This window comes from Hyperolius riggenbachi, chromosome 6 (assembly GCF_040937935.1).
Source record: "Hyperolius riggenbachi isolate aHypRig1 chromosome 6, aHypRig1.pri, whole genome shotgun sequence".
Lineage (NCBI taxonomy): Eukaryota > Metazoa > Chordata > Amphibia > Anura > Hyperoliidae > Hyperolius > Hyperolius riggenbachi.
The window spans coordinates 57,814,296-57,831,824 of NC_090651.1; the positions used below are offsets into that span (position 1 = coordinate 57,814,296).

The 17,529-nt window shown below is 42.1% G+C and overlaps 1 protein-coding gene across 15 annotated transcripts in view; it reads left to right on the plus strand.

Moving 5' to 3' along the window:
• The window catches only part of DOCK7 (dedicator of cytokinesis 7), a 279,505-nt gene that overhangs the window by 38,619 nt on the left and 223,357 nt on the right, over window positions 1–17,529 (plus strand). For all 15 annotated transcript variants that reach the window (XM_068239352.1, XM_068239337.1, XM_068239340.1 and 12 more), the window contains exons 2-4: window positions 5,194–5,296; window positions 8,200–8,375; window positions 9,292–9,360. In XM_068239352.1, coding sequence (XP_068095453.1) covers window positions 5,194–5,296; window positions 8,200–8,375; window positions 9,292–9,360 — 348 coding nt within the window. The remainder of the gene's footprint in view (window positions 1–5,193; window positions 5,297–8,199; window positions 8,376–9,291; window positions 9,361–17,529) is intronic.

Below are 17,529 nucleotides of genomic sequence, written 5' to 3' on the forward strand. Positions count from 1 at the left end.
AATAATAATAATGTATGAATGGACATGGACAGGTAATGTATACTGCACTAGACACAGGAGGGGGGAGGGGCGGTATGAACATTAGGGGGATAGCGTGAGGCAACTTGCTATAGCTTTAGTGTGTCGCAAGGCCACCTCCCAAATCAGCATATAACCAAGTATACTGTAAGCCTCAATCAGTCTATTTTGCTCTTTGTCATAAACTCCCTAATGGTGGCCACACACGATACAATAAAATGATCAGATTTTACAGCAATTCGATAAAAACGATCGGCTCTCCCGAAAAAATCGAAAGCTTTTTTTTTCATTCGACTGAAAAATCCAATCGGATTTCCCATTTTCTTCGATTTTTTTTTTTTATCGATCCGGAATGCCAGATATTTTTCTTCAATCCTTCTATAGATTGTATGGTGTGTGTTAGCTTGTCATTTTATTAATACACACACCCTAACAATTTTGTCAGTTTCCAATCATTTTTATGATAATTGGGGAAAAATTGAACATACGTGTGTGGTACATTGGTCATATTTTTGAAATGTTACAATCAATCAGAAAAATTGATTGCAATTCTTAAATTGAACAGATATTTAAAAAATTGTATGGTGTGTGGCCACCTTAAAGTAGATCCGAGATGAAATTTTACTCATTGCATAATTGTGTTCCTTTCCTATTGTTTATAGGGCATTCCTCAAGCCAAATACTTTTTTGTTTTAATACTCTAATTCCCTATAAACTAAACAAGCCACGCCCACAGGTTTTCAGAGAGCTCAGGCCCTTTCAGACAGTAGCAAGGGCTCATGGGAGCTCAGTCTGGGCAGGAGGAGGGGGAGGTATTACTAGCCAGAGATGGCAGAGGGGAGGAGGAGGGGGGATTAGGTTTTTCTTTTTTTGCTCAAGATGCAGATAAACCTGCCTCTGTGTAATGTTTACAAACATGGCTGCTGTCATTGTATCACAGGAATAATCAATCATATTCTGTTAAAGCTGTTTGCAGCTAGATTTGCTGTGTAAACTATCTAAACTTTAGGTAACATATATAGACAAGTTACTTGTTATAGTTAGTTTTTCATCTCGGATCCGCTTTAAAGGGACACTTAAGTAAAAAAGAAATAAATGAGTTTTACTCACCTGGGGCTTCCAATAGCCCCCTGCAGCTGTCCGGTGCCCTCGCCGTCTCCCTCCGATCCTCCTGGCCCCGCCGGCAACCACTTCCTGTTTCGGTGACAGGAGCTGACAGGCTGGGGACAAGAGTGATTCTTCACGTTCCTGGCCACAATAGCGCCATCTATGCTGCTATAGCATATATCATATACCATATAGCAGCATAGAGGGTGCTAATGTGTCTGAGGGCACCGGACAGCTGCTATTGTAAGCCCTAGGTGAGTAAAACTTTTTTTTTTTACTTAAAGGGATACTGTAGGGGGGGTCGGGGGAAAATGAGCTGAACTTACCAAGGGCTTCTAATGGTCCCCCACAGACATCCTGTGCCCGCGCAGCCGCTCACCGATGCTCCAGCCCCGCCTCCGGTTCACTTCTGGAATTTCAGACTTTAAAGTCTGAAAACCACTGCGCCTGCATTGCCGTGTCCTCACTCCCACTGATGTCACCAGTAGCGTATTGCACAGGCCCAGTACGCAGTAAGCTCCTGGTGACATCGGCGGGAGCGAGAACACGGCAACGCAGGCGCAGTGGTTTTCAGACTTTAAAGTCTGAAATTCCAAAGGTGAACCAGAGGCGGGGCCAGAGCATCGGTGAGTGGCTGCGTGGGCACAGGGTGTCTGCGGGGGACCATTAGAAGCCCCAGGTAAGTTCAACTCATTTTCCCCCGACCCCCTACAGTATCCCTTTAAGTGTCCCTTTAAGTCGTGAAACTATTAGATCAGCACAACAGGCAGAAAACTAGCAATTTGTGGGGGAAAGTCGGCAATGACAGCTCTTCTGCACCTCTCATGACAGCTCCAGATTCTGGAGGCCTTTCAAAAATCGCCTGTCCAGCATTGCCCTTAGCCTGCCTGCTCTGTGAAAGATTAATGCCTGCGTGTAATGGGTTAATGCACAGCTCCACGCTTTTCCCTGTTATTAAATTCTGTAGATCTGTCTATTTAAAATTTAAGCGATTGTAACTTTTCTTTTTTTTTTCTAAGTAAATACGCAGTTTTGGGCAATTTTTCATCGGCACTGGGAAAAGAAATTCCTCTGGTCAGCACTGCACAAAGATCTATTGATGACTTTGCTGTTGCTGCATTTTTCTGGGAGAGATATTTTATTTGTAGCGTCTAGATAGCCAGCGGGCACTTCCACCAGTGAAAGCTATGCTGTGTCCCCCTACGCATATTTCTCTGAATCTCTGAATGCCGCTGCTAGTGTAAAAGTGGATCTCTGGTCATTTGTAATTACAGTACATTAAAGAAAAGCTGTGTTGACATGGTAAAACAGTAAATGGTAGTAAGGCTGCATTCTAAGCAACATTTACAACAGATGTCAAAGCAGCCTTACTACCATTTACTGAGTTTCTGTTTTCACAGGAGTCTGTTGAACAATGGCAGCTTAAAGAGTCCATTCAGACTCGACCAACAACTACTACGTCAAACGTGGCATCTATGCCAATTTTTAATGAAACTAGAGGGGGGTGCGGAGTGGAAGAGCTTAGCGATTTTGTGTAGGCCACTTTTACTCATCATGGCAGTTTTTCCAACAGGCTACACATGCAATAACCGTCGGCCAAAATGGCTCATGACGACTGTTTCAGTTGACTTTCGTTCTGTGTGCATGACGGCTGCCGATTGATCCTGTTCGGGCATTATTATGCATCTGTCCTGTTGGATCTTTAGCGACCTCTGATGCCTGAGCGTGACTGATCACAATGTTATTTTCAACCCCCTGGCCGATGAAAGTCGCTCTGTTGTGCGCCGATCATCTTCCCTCCACTCCCCTCCATAGCAGCAGAACACATCGCTAGCCTAAAGCCTAAGGATGAGTCTTAACATCATCGTTCCCTGAATTGCTACCTGAGAGATCGTTTCCTGATTCCCGACTGGTGACAGTTATCGCATGTATTTTACATGGTTATTTAACCATGTCTGCCACCCGGACGTGCCACGCTTCGGCGCGTGATCGCAGGCGTGCCCCCGTGCTGTCCCCCGGTAGCCCTGGGATCAGTGAACGGGAACATGGTTCCTAATCACCGATCCGTGTCCCCAGCAGAAAAACCAAAGCGCTCTTACTAGAGGCTTCAGTCCTTCTGCAAAAAAAAATGTTCCTCGTCCCCCTTGTGCTTCCGGTTAGCGAGAAGCACAAGGAGAAAAAAATAAACTCAAGGTGGCCATCTTGTGGCCAAATAGTAAAACTACATCTAGATATTTTTTTACATTACAATTTACACATACCGTATTTTAACATTAAAAATTAACTGTTTATTTCCCACACCAAAATATTACCCAAATAACATTTTTAATGGAAAAAAAAAATTACAATTAAAACAAAAAACAAAACAAAAACATAAATAGTTACCTAAGGGTCTGAACTTTTTAAATATGCATGTGAAGGGGGTATACTACGAACATTTTTAAAATTATAAGCTTGTAAATAGTGATGGACGCAAAGCGGAAAAAATGCACCTTTTTATTTCCAAATAAAATATTGGCGCCATACATTGTGATAGGGACAAAATTTAAATGGTGTCGTAACCGAGACAAACGGGCAAAAAAAATACGTAGGTTTTAATTATGGTAGGTTTTAATTATGGTAGCATGGATTATCTTAAACCTGAAAAATAATGAATTTTTTCCATTTTTGTTCTTCTTAATCCCGTTAAAGTGCATTTACAAAAAAAAAACCTCTTAGCAAAATGTACCACCCAAAGAAAGCCTAATTAGTGGCGGAAAAAACAAGATATAGAACAATAAATTGTGTTAAGTAGTGATAAAGTTATTAGTGAATGAATGGGAGGTGAAAATTGCTCTGATGCATAAGGCGAAAAATCCCTGCGGGCTGAAATGGTTAAATTGGAGAAAAAAGTCATGTCATTCATGTTCGTCATATAGAGCTTCTCTGTACCTTAATTCAGAGGACGGAAAAGCCACAATTGTAAAAATTGTCTTCCTGTTTAAATCAACAAGATATCACTATCCTCTATCAATTTATACTTATGGGTGACCTTCAAAGTAGGGAAAGCCTCTAGACCCATTTTTATCCTCCTTGCCGGTTATCCCGAGCTCAGCTTGGGGTAACCTGCGTAGGAGCATTTCTCAGGCCCTGCTGGGCCGATTTTCGAAAAAAAAATTTTTCCTGCTCGCAGCTAGCAATTTGCTAGCTGCGTGCAGTTTCCGATATCCGCCGCTCGCCGCCCATTCACCGCTACCCGCCGCGCCGCCCCTTCCCCCCCTCCAAACACCTTGCGCAGCCTGGCCAATCAGTGCCAGGCAGCTCTGAGGGGTAGATCGGGATTCCCTCTGACGTCCCGATCTACCCCTAGGAAGCAATATGGAGGAGATAGTAGCACTAAACACCAAGGAACTGTATAGGGGAGGGTGGGGGCCTATAGACACCAGGGAACTGTATAGGGGAGGGTGGGGCCTATAGACACCAGGGAACTGTATAGGGGAGGGTGGGGGCCTCTAGGCACCAGGGAACTGTATAGGGGAGGGTGGGGGCCTATAGACACCAGGGAACTGTATAGGGGAGGGTGGGGGCCTCTAGGCACCAGGGAACTGTATAGGGGAGGGTGGGGGCCTCTAGACACCTGGGAACTTAATAAGGGAGGAAGATGGCCATTAGACATTGAGGCTGGCCCCCAACTAGGTCTCAGTGTTTACATTCGGCCCACTTTGTATTTGAGTTTGACACCCCTGCTCTATGCACACCTATCCTTTGTACAGACCACCTCACTGTTGTGCCCTTTTCCAAGCTAAGTGAACCCTGTTTGGCCACCTTCCTTGGTAAATGAAACCTTTTCGAACAAGTGTATATGGGCCTCTTTACTATATTCATCTTCTTGATTCCCATTCACCCTAACCTTATCTGGCCGCCTAAGTTGCCCAACTATTGAAACCTGCCTGTTGGGCTAGAGAATTCCAATATAGCAAGTGTGAATGAGGAGTAAAAATAGCTGTGCTCAGGAATGCACCAACTATAGTGCTGTGTCTTGCCATGTATAGATTATTAAAACTTAATGAGGTGTGTGTTTTGTTCCAGGACTGTGGCCGCCGAGGTACGCAAGCAGATCTCAGGACAGTATGGCTCCCCGCAGCTTCACAAGAACCTCAGCCTTACTGGTGGGGGCTCGCACCATGCCACGGTAAGCCTTCCGAAAAATGTTACTCTAGGATTTCTTGGCACTTTGTTAGGCTTCCTTTTACACTTATTCCTGTGATTGCATGTGCAGTTGCTTCCAATTCTTATGCTTGCATTTTACATGCGAATTTCCGCATTTGGAATGTGAAAAAATTCCATTGATTTGCATTGTATGTGAAGGCATGTCCAGTATGAAAAAATGTATACATGTAGGCTGTTTTTATTTCCCCTGCAGAAAATTTGCATGGAAAATTCGTACAACGCAAGTCCAATGCAATGCCATTGACTTGCATTAGATGTGCAGCAAATTTGCAAAAACACAAATTGTCCATTATTTCTAATATGTGTGAAAGAGGCTGAGTTTAGCTCAGAACTAGGCTGTGTGCAGCTCTGTCCAAGGACAACAGCCCTGTTGTTGAACGAAAGCCCTGAAATTCATCTTGTTACAGTGTGACAATATGAATGAAGTGTTGCCAAGGCTGCAAAGATGAGACGTTTATGATTACTGGCAGCTTTGGAAATTCTTAGCTGGCTGTAGATGGGAGTGGGAAGATAGTTTATAACAACATTAAATTGCAAAAAAGACTTGTGTAGCACCGATCTAGGTTTATGGAAGTGGCTTCATTGTCTTAACAAAAGTGGAACTTCCCTTTTTAAAGGGGCACTATGGCGAAAATTATGCTGTTCTATTATCCCCACATCAGTTATTTAATATGGACAGCATACATTTCACCGTAGCTCTTGTGTTAAAAAGAAATCTCCTAACGTTAATTCTGTCCTTCTTCTACAGAGCTGAGCTGCGTCATTACCATGTTCTTATCAAAAGGACCTAACTGCTAGCAGACACTCTACTAAACAGCTGATTTATAAAGGGGCTGGCTGACACACTACAGAGCTGATGTTGTTTTCACATGTAACAAAATATACAGGCTGCTAATTAGTTACTTAGCAGCCTGTTTATTTTACTTAGCTAATTAAATGTGAAAATGACAGCGGCTCTGAGTGTGTCTGCCAGCCCGGTTATAAATCAGCTGTTCAGTAGAGTGTCTGCTAGCAGTTCAGTCCATCGCTAAGAGCATGGCAATGATGCAGCGCAGCTCATCTCTTTCTGTAGGAGGGCAGAATTAGTGTTAGAATTTTTTTTTTAACACAAGGTCTATGGAGAATGTTATGCTGTCCATATTAAATAACTGATGTGGGGATAATGAAACAGAATAATTTTCGGAATAGTGACCCTTTTCAGTAAAAGCTCGTGTGAATGTTTGGAAAGAATAATTTGTGGAGAAGTCCCTTAGAAATATAAACGTTCCAAGGGATAAATGAGATGAAGTTGCTTACAACGGGTTACTTGTTAAATAAAAATTGATAAAAGGGGTACATGCTATAATGTTTTTTTTTTTTTTTGTTAAACAAAAAAGTTTTTATTGAGGTTGCCAAAAAAGAACATACAATTTTACATCAATACATCCTCCAGAGAGCAAACAATGAAATTTGTCAAAGTACATATAACGAGATTTCTAAGTACAGAAGGACATACTAATCAAATGTTACTTACAGAACTTCTAGATAAACCAGTGTTAGCCAAAATTCTTTCCCTGACTCAGTCAAGATCAACATAATCTTGAGCATTAAGCCAATTACAACATATTTTCTCAAACTTTTCACTAGAATTCCTATGTGCATACCGTATATACGTTTTTCAAGTTTTAAAGAAGCATTTATCTGCATAATCCACATATTTAGGGAAGGGGGATTGGGTTTCTTCCAAAACGGAAGGATCAATTTTCTAGCAATAAACAATGATCTTATAACTGCAATTCTAGTGTGCTCTGATATGTCCCCATCCTCAAAAGATCCCAAAATACATGCCAATGCTGTGCGTGAGACTTTTTTATTTGGAATACCTGATCAATAGCATCCAGAACGCTACCCCAGTATCTCCAGAGTTTGGGGCAGTTCCACAACATGTGCAAAAGATCACCATGCTCTCTAGCACACCTGGTACAAATTGGGGAAGAAAGCAGACCAAAGCGGTGCAGACGACTAGGTGTGTAATGTGTCCTATGTAGAATTTGCAGCTGCGTTAGTTTTTGAGTAGCATTGACCGATAATAAAGGAACTGACTGCAGTGCCTCTAACCATTCTTGGTCTGATAAGGTTTGAATATCCTCCCAAGACTTTCTGCATGACATTGGAAATTTTAGGTGGAAATCACTCAGTATCATACCATAGCAGAGAGAAATCAAACCCTGCTTGGTACTAGACTGAGCGACCGTATTAAGCACAGGATGCTATAATGTTTAGAAACACAGGTGTACGTTGTAATAAAAGATCTGATTATTTCTGCCTTAAAATGAATAGGAAGTTAAAAAACAATTAAACAAAACACAGATACCTACCTAAAAAGAGGGAAGGCTTTGGGTCCTATGGAGTGTTCCTGTTCCTGTCCCTGTCGTCTCATTACAGTGCTGTCTCCTCCAATTGCATCCCCCACCGTAGGAGGTTTCAGAAGGCTTCAGGAGTTTAAGTGCTTCCGAAGACGGGGCGGCTCTGTACTGCCCATGCATGAGCGTGCATTTGCGTAGGTGCAGTACGGAACCGTCTGTCTTCAAGAGCACTCGGGATCCAAAAGACTTACAAATCCTCCTACGGCGGCACAGAGGAAATATTTGAGCGATCAGTCAAATACTGTGTCTGGGAGAGCCAGCGCTGGAACAAAGAGACCGTGAGAGGAGAGGGAATGCTCTATAGGACCCAGAACCTTCCCTTTCCTCTTAGGTAAGTATCTGTCTGGATTTTTTTTTCAGATTCCCATTCGTTTTAAGAATCTGTTAAGCTGAGATAAACTGTGATTTGAGTGAAATTCTGATGATTGATTTTGATGTTCTGGAGTCTTGTGCCTTTCAGGTACCGCTGACGGAGGTGGTAGACCCTGTGGATTATGAGGAATATCTCATCAGTCATCCTGTGGCTGTCGATTCAGGTCCTTTGAGGGATCTCTATGAATTCCCTCCAGATGATGTTGAAGTGTTGTACACCCCCAGAGAATGCCGGACGGTGGTATCATCCGTGCCGGAGGAGAGGTAACACATGGCTCATTTAGGCAACCATACAGTAGGATTATGCATTGAAATGAGAATTAAGTACTGTCAACTCAAAAGGAGCTGTAGATTAACTGATGTAACTTACAGTATTTGCAGAGCAGACCTAATTGTACATTTCATATACACTCGCATATAAGCCCACCCTTGTATAAGCTGCGGTACCCACTTTCCCCCAGAAACCACAAAAAAGTGATTGACTCGCGGATAAGACCCCTCCCTAGTATAGCCCCCTCCACAGTAGCCATATCTTCCCTCAGTACAAGTCAGTCCCCCTCCACCATAGCCAGATGTGCCCCAGGATCATACAGCTGCGTCTCAAGAAGCCACTAGGTGGTGTCATAGATATGAGACACAGCGATTGCCACACAGAAGGAATCACCGATCATTGCACCACTGACACTTTGCTTGCACGCTCTGTTCCAAAAGCCAGGGAACACAGGTAGTCTTGAGCAGTACACTCTGTACACCATGTTGCAGGGCATGGGGGGCACACACACAGCAGGGTGCAAGCTGGTAAGAGCAGGATCACTAGTGCACAATCCTTATGCTCCTCTGTCAATAACCTGCTCCACCGTCTGTTTTGCTCCACTAACTCACATATAAGCCGAGGGGGTAACTTTTCAGCACATTTTTTTATGCTGAAAATTTGGCTTATGCACGAGTATATGCTGTACATGTTTTGTGTAAATCTTTCTTTCTTTCTTTCTTTCTTTCTTTCTTTCTTTCTTTCTTTCTTTCTTTCTTTCTTTCTTTCTTATTTCTTAATAACCCATTAAAAATGGTGTGAACCCCTGTTAGTTTCTTGCATCCACATCTTTCTTTGAATGCATTGTGTTTGTAACCTCTATGAGTCTCTGCATATTTTTTTTTTTAAATCTGCATTTTTCCTTTGTAGTGAAATGGACCCCCATGTGAAAGACTGCATACGAAGTTACACTGAGGACTGGGCACTTGTAAATAGGAAGTGAGTTCATTACTGCTTGCTGGTGTATTTAAATCCAATCACAGTATTTTTTATTGGAAAATTTTTCAAATTAAACATTCAGTAGTCAAATGAATGACACATTAAGTAATCAACAGATATTACATAGTATATAGAACATTATACGTATCAGAACATCTTATTATTACATACATCCCATGGTATATTGCCGTAGTCTTTATTCATTACAACAGTCATAGCATTGTGACATCATATCATATAGACAAATAAACTGTTGTTGTGATAGTATTTTCTTATTAGGATGATTGTTGGATTTTTTACCTTGGTTGTATGAACTGAGCGTTGAAGAGTATTAATTAACGATTTTAAATATTTCACCTTTGTCCATTATAGTTTAAAATGAGATGTCTAGTGGAGCTGTACCTTAGGGAAATGGGGGTCCTACCCGCCTTCTGAGATCCCCAAGGACGCGTCCACATATTGTATTATTAATTTATAGGTTCTTAAGTCTGGTGAAATATAATGAGATATAGGGAATGGTATTTCCAACAACTTCATATTATGTCATTATGTCATTCCTCCTGAGGGATGACTATTTCCCATCTGATGTAACTCATTGTTAGGTTTGACAGTTTGCAGCTAGTAACTAAAACAAACTAGACTAAAACTAAACTAAGCTAAGCAGAGTTAAACTAAGCTGAGCTAAACGAATCTAAGGTAATACCTTAGATTAGTCTATTGTATGCAGCTTTATAAGCTGGTCTTGTTCACTAAGTGTAGGTCTCTCTATAGGCTAAAACTTTCAGCAATGGGGAAGTAAGTTCGAATCATAAGTTTCCTTCTGACAGTGTCGACCTTTGAATTTATATATGTGAGAGGAAGGTTGGAATAGTCTACTGGTTGAAGAGTTTAGTTTCAGGATAGATAATTGACCACTGACTTGCCTTATCCAGAAAGGTCTGTACATCTCCACATCTTATAGCCCAGGCTCTTTCCGCTAATAGATTTGATTCCACTCTTTTTATAATTTCTATAACTGTTGGAATTACTGGGGATTTCCAGTTCTCTGCGATGCAGATTTTGGTAGTAATCATGATGTGGTTGCAGTGTTCTCCCCAGAATTTTTTTCCAGCCGGGTGGCATGAAAAAGTAGCCGGGTGCGTTGCAACCAGGGGAAAGCAGGGCCGGCAACTCTGCTTACAGCATAGGACATCCCTGTACCCCCTATTACGTCCTCTGCACCCCCTATCATGGCCCATGCATTCCTGCACCCCCTATCACATCACATTCATCGCTGCACCCCCTATCACGTCCCATGCATTACTGCAATCCCTATCACCATGCGTCCCTTCACCCCCATTACTCTCACCTAATACTTTACTGCAGCTCCACCTATCTCCCAATAGACAACTCAAACAATACTATTACCTTATAACATAGGTTATTGCACTCAGACACATTTCATACAATACTGTACCACTATCACATTCCACATATTACTGCACTTCAGTATGCTCCCTTACATCACCCGCCCCACTCCACATGATTGCACCGACCTACAGCTTATTAGTGATCCCATCCCATCACCCTACATTACAGCACATACATTGCAGCATTACTACAACCATTCTATTTATAAATACACAACCATTCTATGATTATTACACCCTGCAGTATAGGGTACCCCTCTGCCCTGATCCAGTATGCTTGCACTTTAACACTGCTTCCTCCCCTTAACCATACCGCCCAACTTTTTGAGATGAGGAAGAGGGACACTTAAGCCATGCCCCTGCCACACCACCATCACAACCCTATTCATGCATACCATAAAGATTTCATAAGAAAAATATGTTGTTTTATAATTCAAACCACCCTGGTCCTTTTTATCCTGGTTCATTTTCCTTCATGGTAACATTTTACTATTAGTGATATATCAATTTAAAGGATGGGAATAAAATTTACAGTCAAACACATTTTTAGTGGAGAGAGATATATATAGATAGATAGATAAATATATTTACATAGAAAGAGGGACGAATGAGGAGGAGAGAGGGACAGGGGGACAGGGCTCCCAAAGAGGCACAGGTGGGAGCTATGCCTTAACATTTCCCAATGTCACCCCCTCCCCCTGCTCACCCCATTGGCAGCCGCGAGGATGAGCTGAATGGCCTCCTTGAAGTAGTAGTGCTTGTCCACGGCACCGTCTTGCCGCTCTGCTGGAACACTGTGACCCACTTCCTCAGCCCGCTGGTGCCCGGCTTCTGATCGCAGTACGGCGTCACGCTGAGTGTCTTCACAGCCATGATGGCTGCGAGGAGTATACACGTGCTGCAGGCAGCCCAGGGGAGCCACTGGCCAGGCCACTGTACGGACGGGAGGGTGGGTGAGAGTACTGGAGGGGACCGGAGGATGTGCTCCCTAGTTCCGGTTGCGCTTCCTGCCTGTAGAGTTCTGTTTCGATCTTCAGATCGCTGCCGCAGGGATATGGGAGAGAAGTGATGTGCTGCTGCAGTAATGCGCTATAATGATGCAGCGCAGCCGGAACTAGGGAGCACATCCTCCGGTCCCCTCCAGTACTCTCACCCACCCTCCCGTCCGTACAGTGGCCTGGCCAGTGGCTCCCCTGGGCTGCCTGCAGCACGTGTATACTCCTCGCAGCCATCATGGCTGTGAAGACACTCAGCGTGACGCCGTACTGCGATCAGAAGCCGGGCATCAGCGGGCTGAGGAAGTGGGTCACAGTGTTCCAGCAGAGCGGCAAGACGGTGCCGTGGACAAGCGCTACTACTTCAAGGAGGCTGCCGCTGCTCTTAATATGACAACTCTACAGGCGCCAGGAGGGCAGCGCAGCCGGAACTAGGGATTGCAATTCAGAGGGAGACCCGCTCTATGCGAGCAGACAGCAGCGCACATGAGCATGTGATGCGGGCGGGCCTTGGAGCACCCGGGCGGGGTTTCAAAACAGCCGGGCGGCCCGCCCACTTAATAGGTCCTGGGGAGAACACTGGGTTGAAAATTAGCCTTTCTCTAGAAGGCAGGTCCGTGGTTTTTAAATGCAACAAAGCCATTCCTAGTGGAATGTTTGAGAGAAACACAGGCAATTTTTTAAGAAGTTGAGTAATTTCTTTCCATAATTTATGAATCTTTGGGCAATTCCAGAAAATATGAACAAGAGAACCGGTGTTATTACAATTTCTCCAGCACATGGGAGACACTTTATCGTCAAATTTTGCGATTTTCTCTGGGGTAAGGTACCATTGCCAGATTAGTTTGATAACATTCTCATGATGAGATATACAGTGGCTTGTTTTTTTTAGGGATCCATATGCAGATGTCCAATCATCTTGTTCTATATCCTCTTGTAAGATCTCCTGCCATTTCCTTAACTGCCATTTCGGAGTTTCATCCTTTAGGGTCAAAAGTGATCTATAGAATATTGAAGTACCTTTAGTTTTGTAGTTTTGAGGGTCAAGTAATTTTCCAATTTGGGGAGGAAGTGAAATGGGATTAGATTCGTGTTTTGTCAAAAATTTGCGGATTCTAATGTATTTAGGTTTATCAGATGTGGGTATGTTATAAGTAGATACAAGATCTACAAAGGATCTGATCTCCATATTGTTCAACAAATCATCTATCCATTCTATACCATGATCAATCCAATTGTTCACTGACAGGTTTCTCAAGGCCATGTTCAGATTAATTAAGGGTATTTTTGTGGGTTTGGCTAGTGGGTCCTTCTTGCAAAGTTTTGTGAATTCTTTCCAAATTCTTAGTGTGTTGGCAGTGATAGGGTTAGATACTTTTGGTGGTACTTTCCAATTTAATCTGGATTCTAAGAATGTAACAAAATCATTATCAGGTAGTTGCGATTGTTCGATTGTTACCCAGTGTTTTGAGTCATCTTTAGTCCAGATTGCTCTGGATTGTTCCAGGATGGTGGCTTTATAGTATTTTTCTATATCTGGCACACCAATGCCCATTTCAGAGGTGTGAGTGGTGAGAATTTTGTGTGATAGCCTTGAGGACTTGTTCATCAGAACAAATTTATTGATCTGTTTCTGGATAGAGGTAAAGAATTTTTGGGGGATTTTAATTGGTATATTTCTGAATAAATACATTAGTTGTGGTAGTATCATCATTTTGAATGCGGCAAACCTGCCCATCCAAGAAAATTCTAATTTAGCTAACGCTTCTAATTTGAGTTTTAATTTGTTGATCCATGGATCAAAGTTTTCCTTATATAATAAGGAGATCGATGGTGTAAGGAAGATACCAAGATATTTGATGGATTTATCAGTCCAGGTGTATGTACAGGAGTCTTTAAGTTCTTGGATTGTTTTTGATTGGACATTGCATGGCATAACCACTGTTTTATTCTCTTTTAATTTGTAATAGGATATTTTAGAGAATTCTTCAAGTTCTGATTTTAAATTTTTTTAAGGATATTTTTGGTTTTTGTAGATACAACAAGACATCATCAGCAAATAATCCAATTTTTGTCTCTGAGTCTTCTAATTGTATACCGTGTATATTTTTGTTTTCTCTAATTTTTTGCGCCAGGGGTTCCATGGTCATAATAAAAATCAAAGGGGATAAAGGGCAGCCCTGACGGGTTCCGTTTGTGATATTAAAAGGAGAGGACATAGTTCCAGATGACAGGACTCTTGCTGAGGGGTTTGAGTATAGGGCCATTATGGCTTTATGCATAGTGCCTACACATCCGAATTTGGTTAAGACGCTGGACATGTATTTCCAGTTAACTCTGTCGAACGCCTTCTCCGCGTCTAAAGAGACGAAGAGGGTAGGCGTCCGACAGAGTTTAATTTCATGCATAAGAGCGAGGGCTTTCCTAGTGCTATCGTTTGTTCCTCTTCCTTTGACGAAGCCTGCTTGGTCAGGTTTAATTAGTTGCGGGATAAGGGGAGTTAATCTATTAGCTATTATGCGAGCGTATAGCTTGAGGTCAGTATTTAATAAGGAGATGGGTCTATAATTCCCTGGATCTGTGGGATCTTTCCCTTCTTTAGGAATAGTAGTGATTACTGCAGAGAGAGATTCTTTGGGGAAGACGCCGAGAGTTGCAACCTCATTAAACATGTCTACTAGAGGTTTGGATAAGATGTCGGTAAATTTCTTATAATAGTCATTCACAAAGCCGTCAACTCCCGGCGCCTTGTCCTTTTTTAATGTTTTAATTGCTAATTCTACCTCTTGTTGTGTGAATGGGATGTTGATTTGTTTAATTTCAAAGTCTGATAGTTGAGGTAGGTTAATCTTATCCAGATAACGATCAATCTCCTGTTGGTCTGGGGAATGTGTTTGGTAGTCCTCACTAAGGTTGTATAATTTTTTTATAATATGTGGCAAGGGAGTCTATGTCATTCGGGTGATGTACGATAATATTTGTAATGGGGTTTTTAATTTTAATGATTCTCTGTCTGACTCTACGGCCTTTGATTTTTAAAGCCATGGCTTTCCCAGCTTTATTTCTGTCCGAGTACCAATTCTCTTTTAGTATGGATTGCCACTTGTCATATTGATCATACAAGTTCTCTGCCAATTCTTGTCTTGTTCGTTCTAATTGTGGTATTAAGTCTTTCCTCTTGTTCATAGATACTTCTTCTTTCTCCAAAGATTTTAATTCATGAAGTAATTTATCAGTTTTTTCCCTGAATTTCCTTTTTAAAATTGCAGTGTGCTTCATAAAAACACCTCGAATGTATGCTTTGTGCGCATTCCATAGGGTAGATCTAGAGATTCCCTCTGTGTCCTTAAGTCTAAAGTATTCCTCTAAATCTTTTTTGATACTAGGTGAAGAGTGTTCAGAATGAAGAACTGTTTTGTTCATTCTCCATGAGGTATTATTACAGGGAGGTCCCTGTAATTCAATTTTAGCTGATAATGGGGCGTGGTCTGACCATATCCTGCTTCCTATTTCCACATCCGAAAACAAGGGGAGAGAAAATTTGTCTGTTAGGATATAGTCAATCCTAGTAAAGGAGTGATAAATAGAAGAGAAGAAGGTGTATTGCCTATTTTGTGGGTGCAGACATCTCCAAACATCATATAATTCGAAGTTGGCTAGATTAGATTGTATGTTAGCCGGGTTTTTCCTTTTGGTGCAAGAGCGATCTAATGATGGGTCTGTGACTGCATTCAAATCTCCCGTAATAACCAATGCACCTTTCTTCATCTTCGTAATTTTGTTTAATTTTTTGTTTAAGAAGCTAGACTGATGTAAGTTGGGGGAATAAATATTGGCTATTGTATATTCTTGAGAGTTAATTTTTCCCACAACGACCACCAGTCTACCATCTACGCTGCTATATGTATCTATTTGTTCAAATCCCAATGAATCACGTATTGCAATACATACTCCTCTTTTCTTTTTACTAGGTAGAGTGGCATGGTAGATCTTAGAAAAATTCTGTAGCTTAAACTTAGCTGCCCCTTTAGTATTTAAATGTGTCTCTTGGAGACATAACAGGTCTACTTTTTCATCTTTGATCAATTTATTAACTAAGAATCTCTCCCTGTAAGAATTTACTCCTCTCACATTTAGGGAGAGAATATTAAGTTTTTGTGACATTCTTTTTTTGTGAATTGCAGTTACATAATAAAAACATTTTTAGGTCGAAACCGTCAGTGTAAAACCTCAAACATATATTTGAAAATATTCTGTTAAACAAGAAACATATATTATGTAGTCCATAGCTGGTGGAAAAAGGGTTGGTTAATTGGAATAAGAGACCATATAGTGCATATTTGTACTTATACTTATCGTAGGACCAGTTCCAGAAGTAGTAGCTTTTCAAACAAGTTGGAAGCTGGATCCTGTAACAGTTACTGAAAAATAGAAAACACACAACAACAAAGAAAAGAACATTGAAGTGTAACATGTTGCATGCATCAATTACCATGGGTCTGAAAGACCTAATCCTTTCCAAGGATTATCAGGGGATTCTCCTCTGAAGGCAGAAAGGGGGATAAGTATCCCGAGGAGAAGGTCCTGTTAGGGGGAAAGTTGGTAGGCAATGTTATTTTGTCTTAGCGTCGAGGTAATTGGGCCAAACTCTCTCCTAGCTTTCAAGGTCATCTGAGATAAGTCTGAGTAAAGAGTCAGTTCTTGGTAGGGATCTGGGAGCTTTTTTCCTTTCCTTGTTGAGGCCAGAAATTGATCCTTTACATGATAGAAGTGCACCCGAGTGATGAAATCTCGAGGAACTTTTTCAGGGTGAAAACTGGGTTTAGGCAGTCTATGTGTACGGTCCAAAACCAGCTCCGAGTCAGGAACGTTTGGAAGTGTGGTTTTGATTATGTCTTTTACATATTCTTGTAATCCTTCCGTGGTGACTGATTCAGGAATTCCTCTGATCTTGACGTTGTTACGTCTATTACGGTCCTCTGAATCGATTATTTTTTCTTTCATCCATTGGACGTCTTCGTATACCTCATTATGTGAGTCCACAAGTTCATTGTGTGCTTGAGCGAATTGTTTCACCTTTTGCTCAACCGTATGCACTCTTTTATCTGTAGAAATCGCAAACTGTGTAAATTGATCCGTCAACTTCCTCACTTCAGCTTGCATTGTTGATTGGATCATTTTCTGGAAGGAGATCATAAGGTCCCTGAAAAAAGTTTGGGTAATGGGTAATGGGTAATTAGGAAATTTCTCGATCAAGTCAGGGAAATCCTGTTCTCCCAGATCCTCTTGATTTTCCAGTCTTTTCTTGGATTTGGCTGGACTACGTGAAGAGGGAGAAGTGGGAGAGTCATCTTCATCTTCTTCACTATCATCTTGGTTTTGGTCGCCTGGAAATACGCGTTGGGCTTCTGTTTGTACGCCTGGGTGTTCTGCTGAAAATACGCGTTGGCCGCTAGAATGTACGCGTGGATCCCTTACATGTACGCGTTCGTCATCAAATTGTACACGTGGAAGTACGCGTGCGTTGCTCCGTACGCGTAAATTTTGCCCGCGAGACCCACCTTCGTTCTCCGGTTCTGGGCTGTATTGAGCGGCGGTTTTTGTATCCTCCAGGTGGTACAGGGGTGAGAAGGCGTTTCGCAGCGGTAGTGGGTCGTTCTGTGCACCCTGGTAGTAGCTGCTGCTTCTTCTTCCCTCATTGCGGCGGCCATCTTGGTCTGGATCTGTGTACCAGGCCTCAAGTTTCCTCGGCTTGGGGGAGTCTT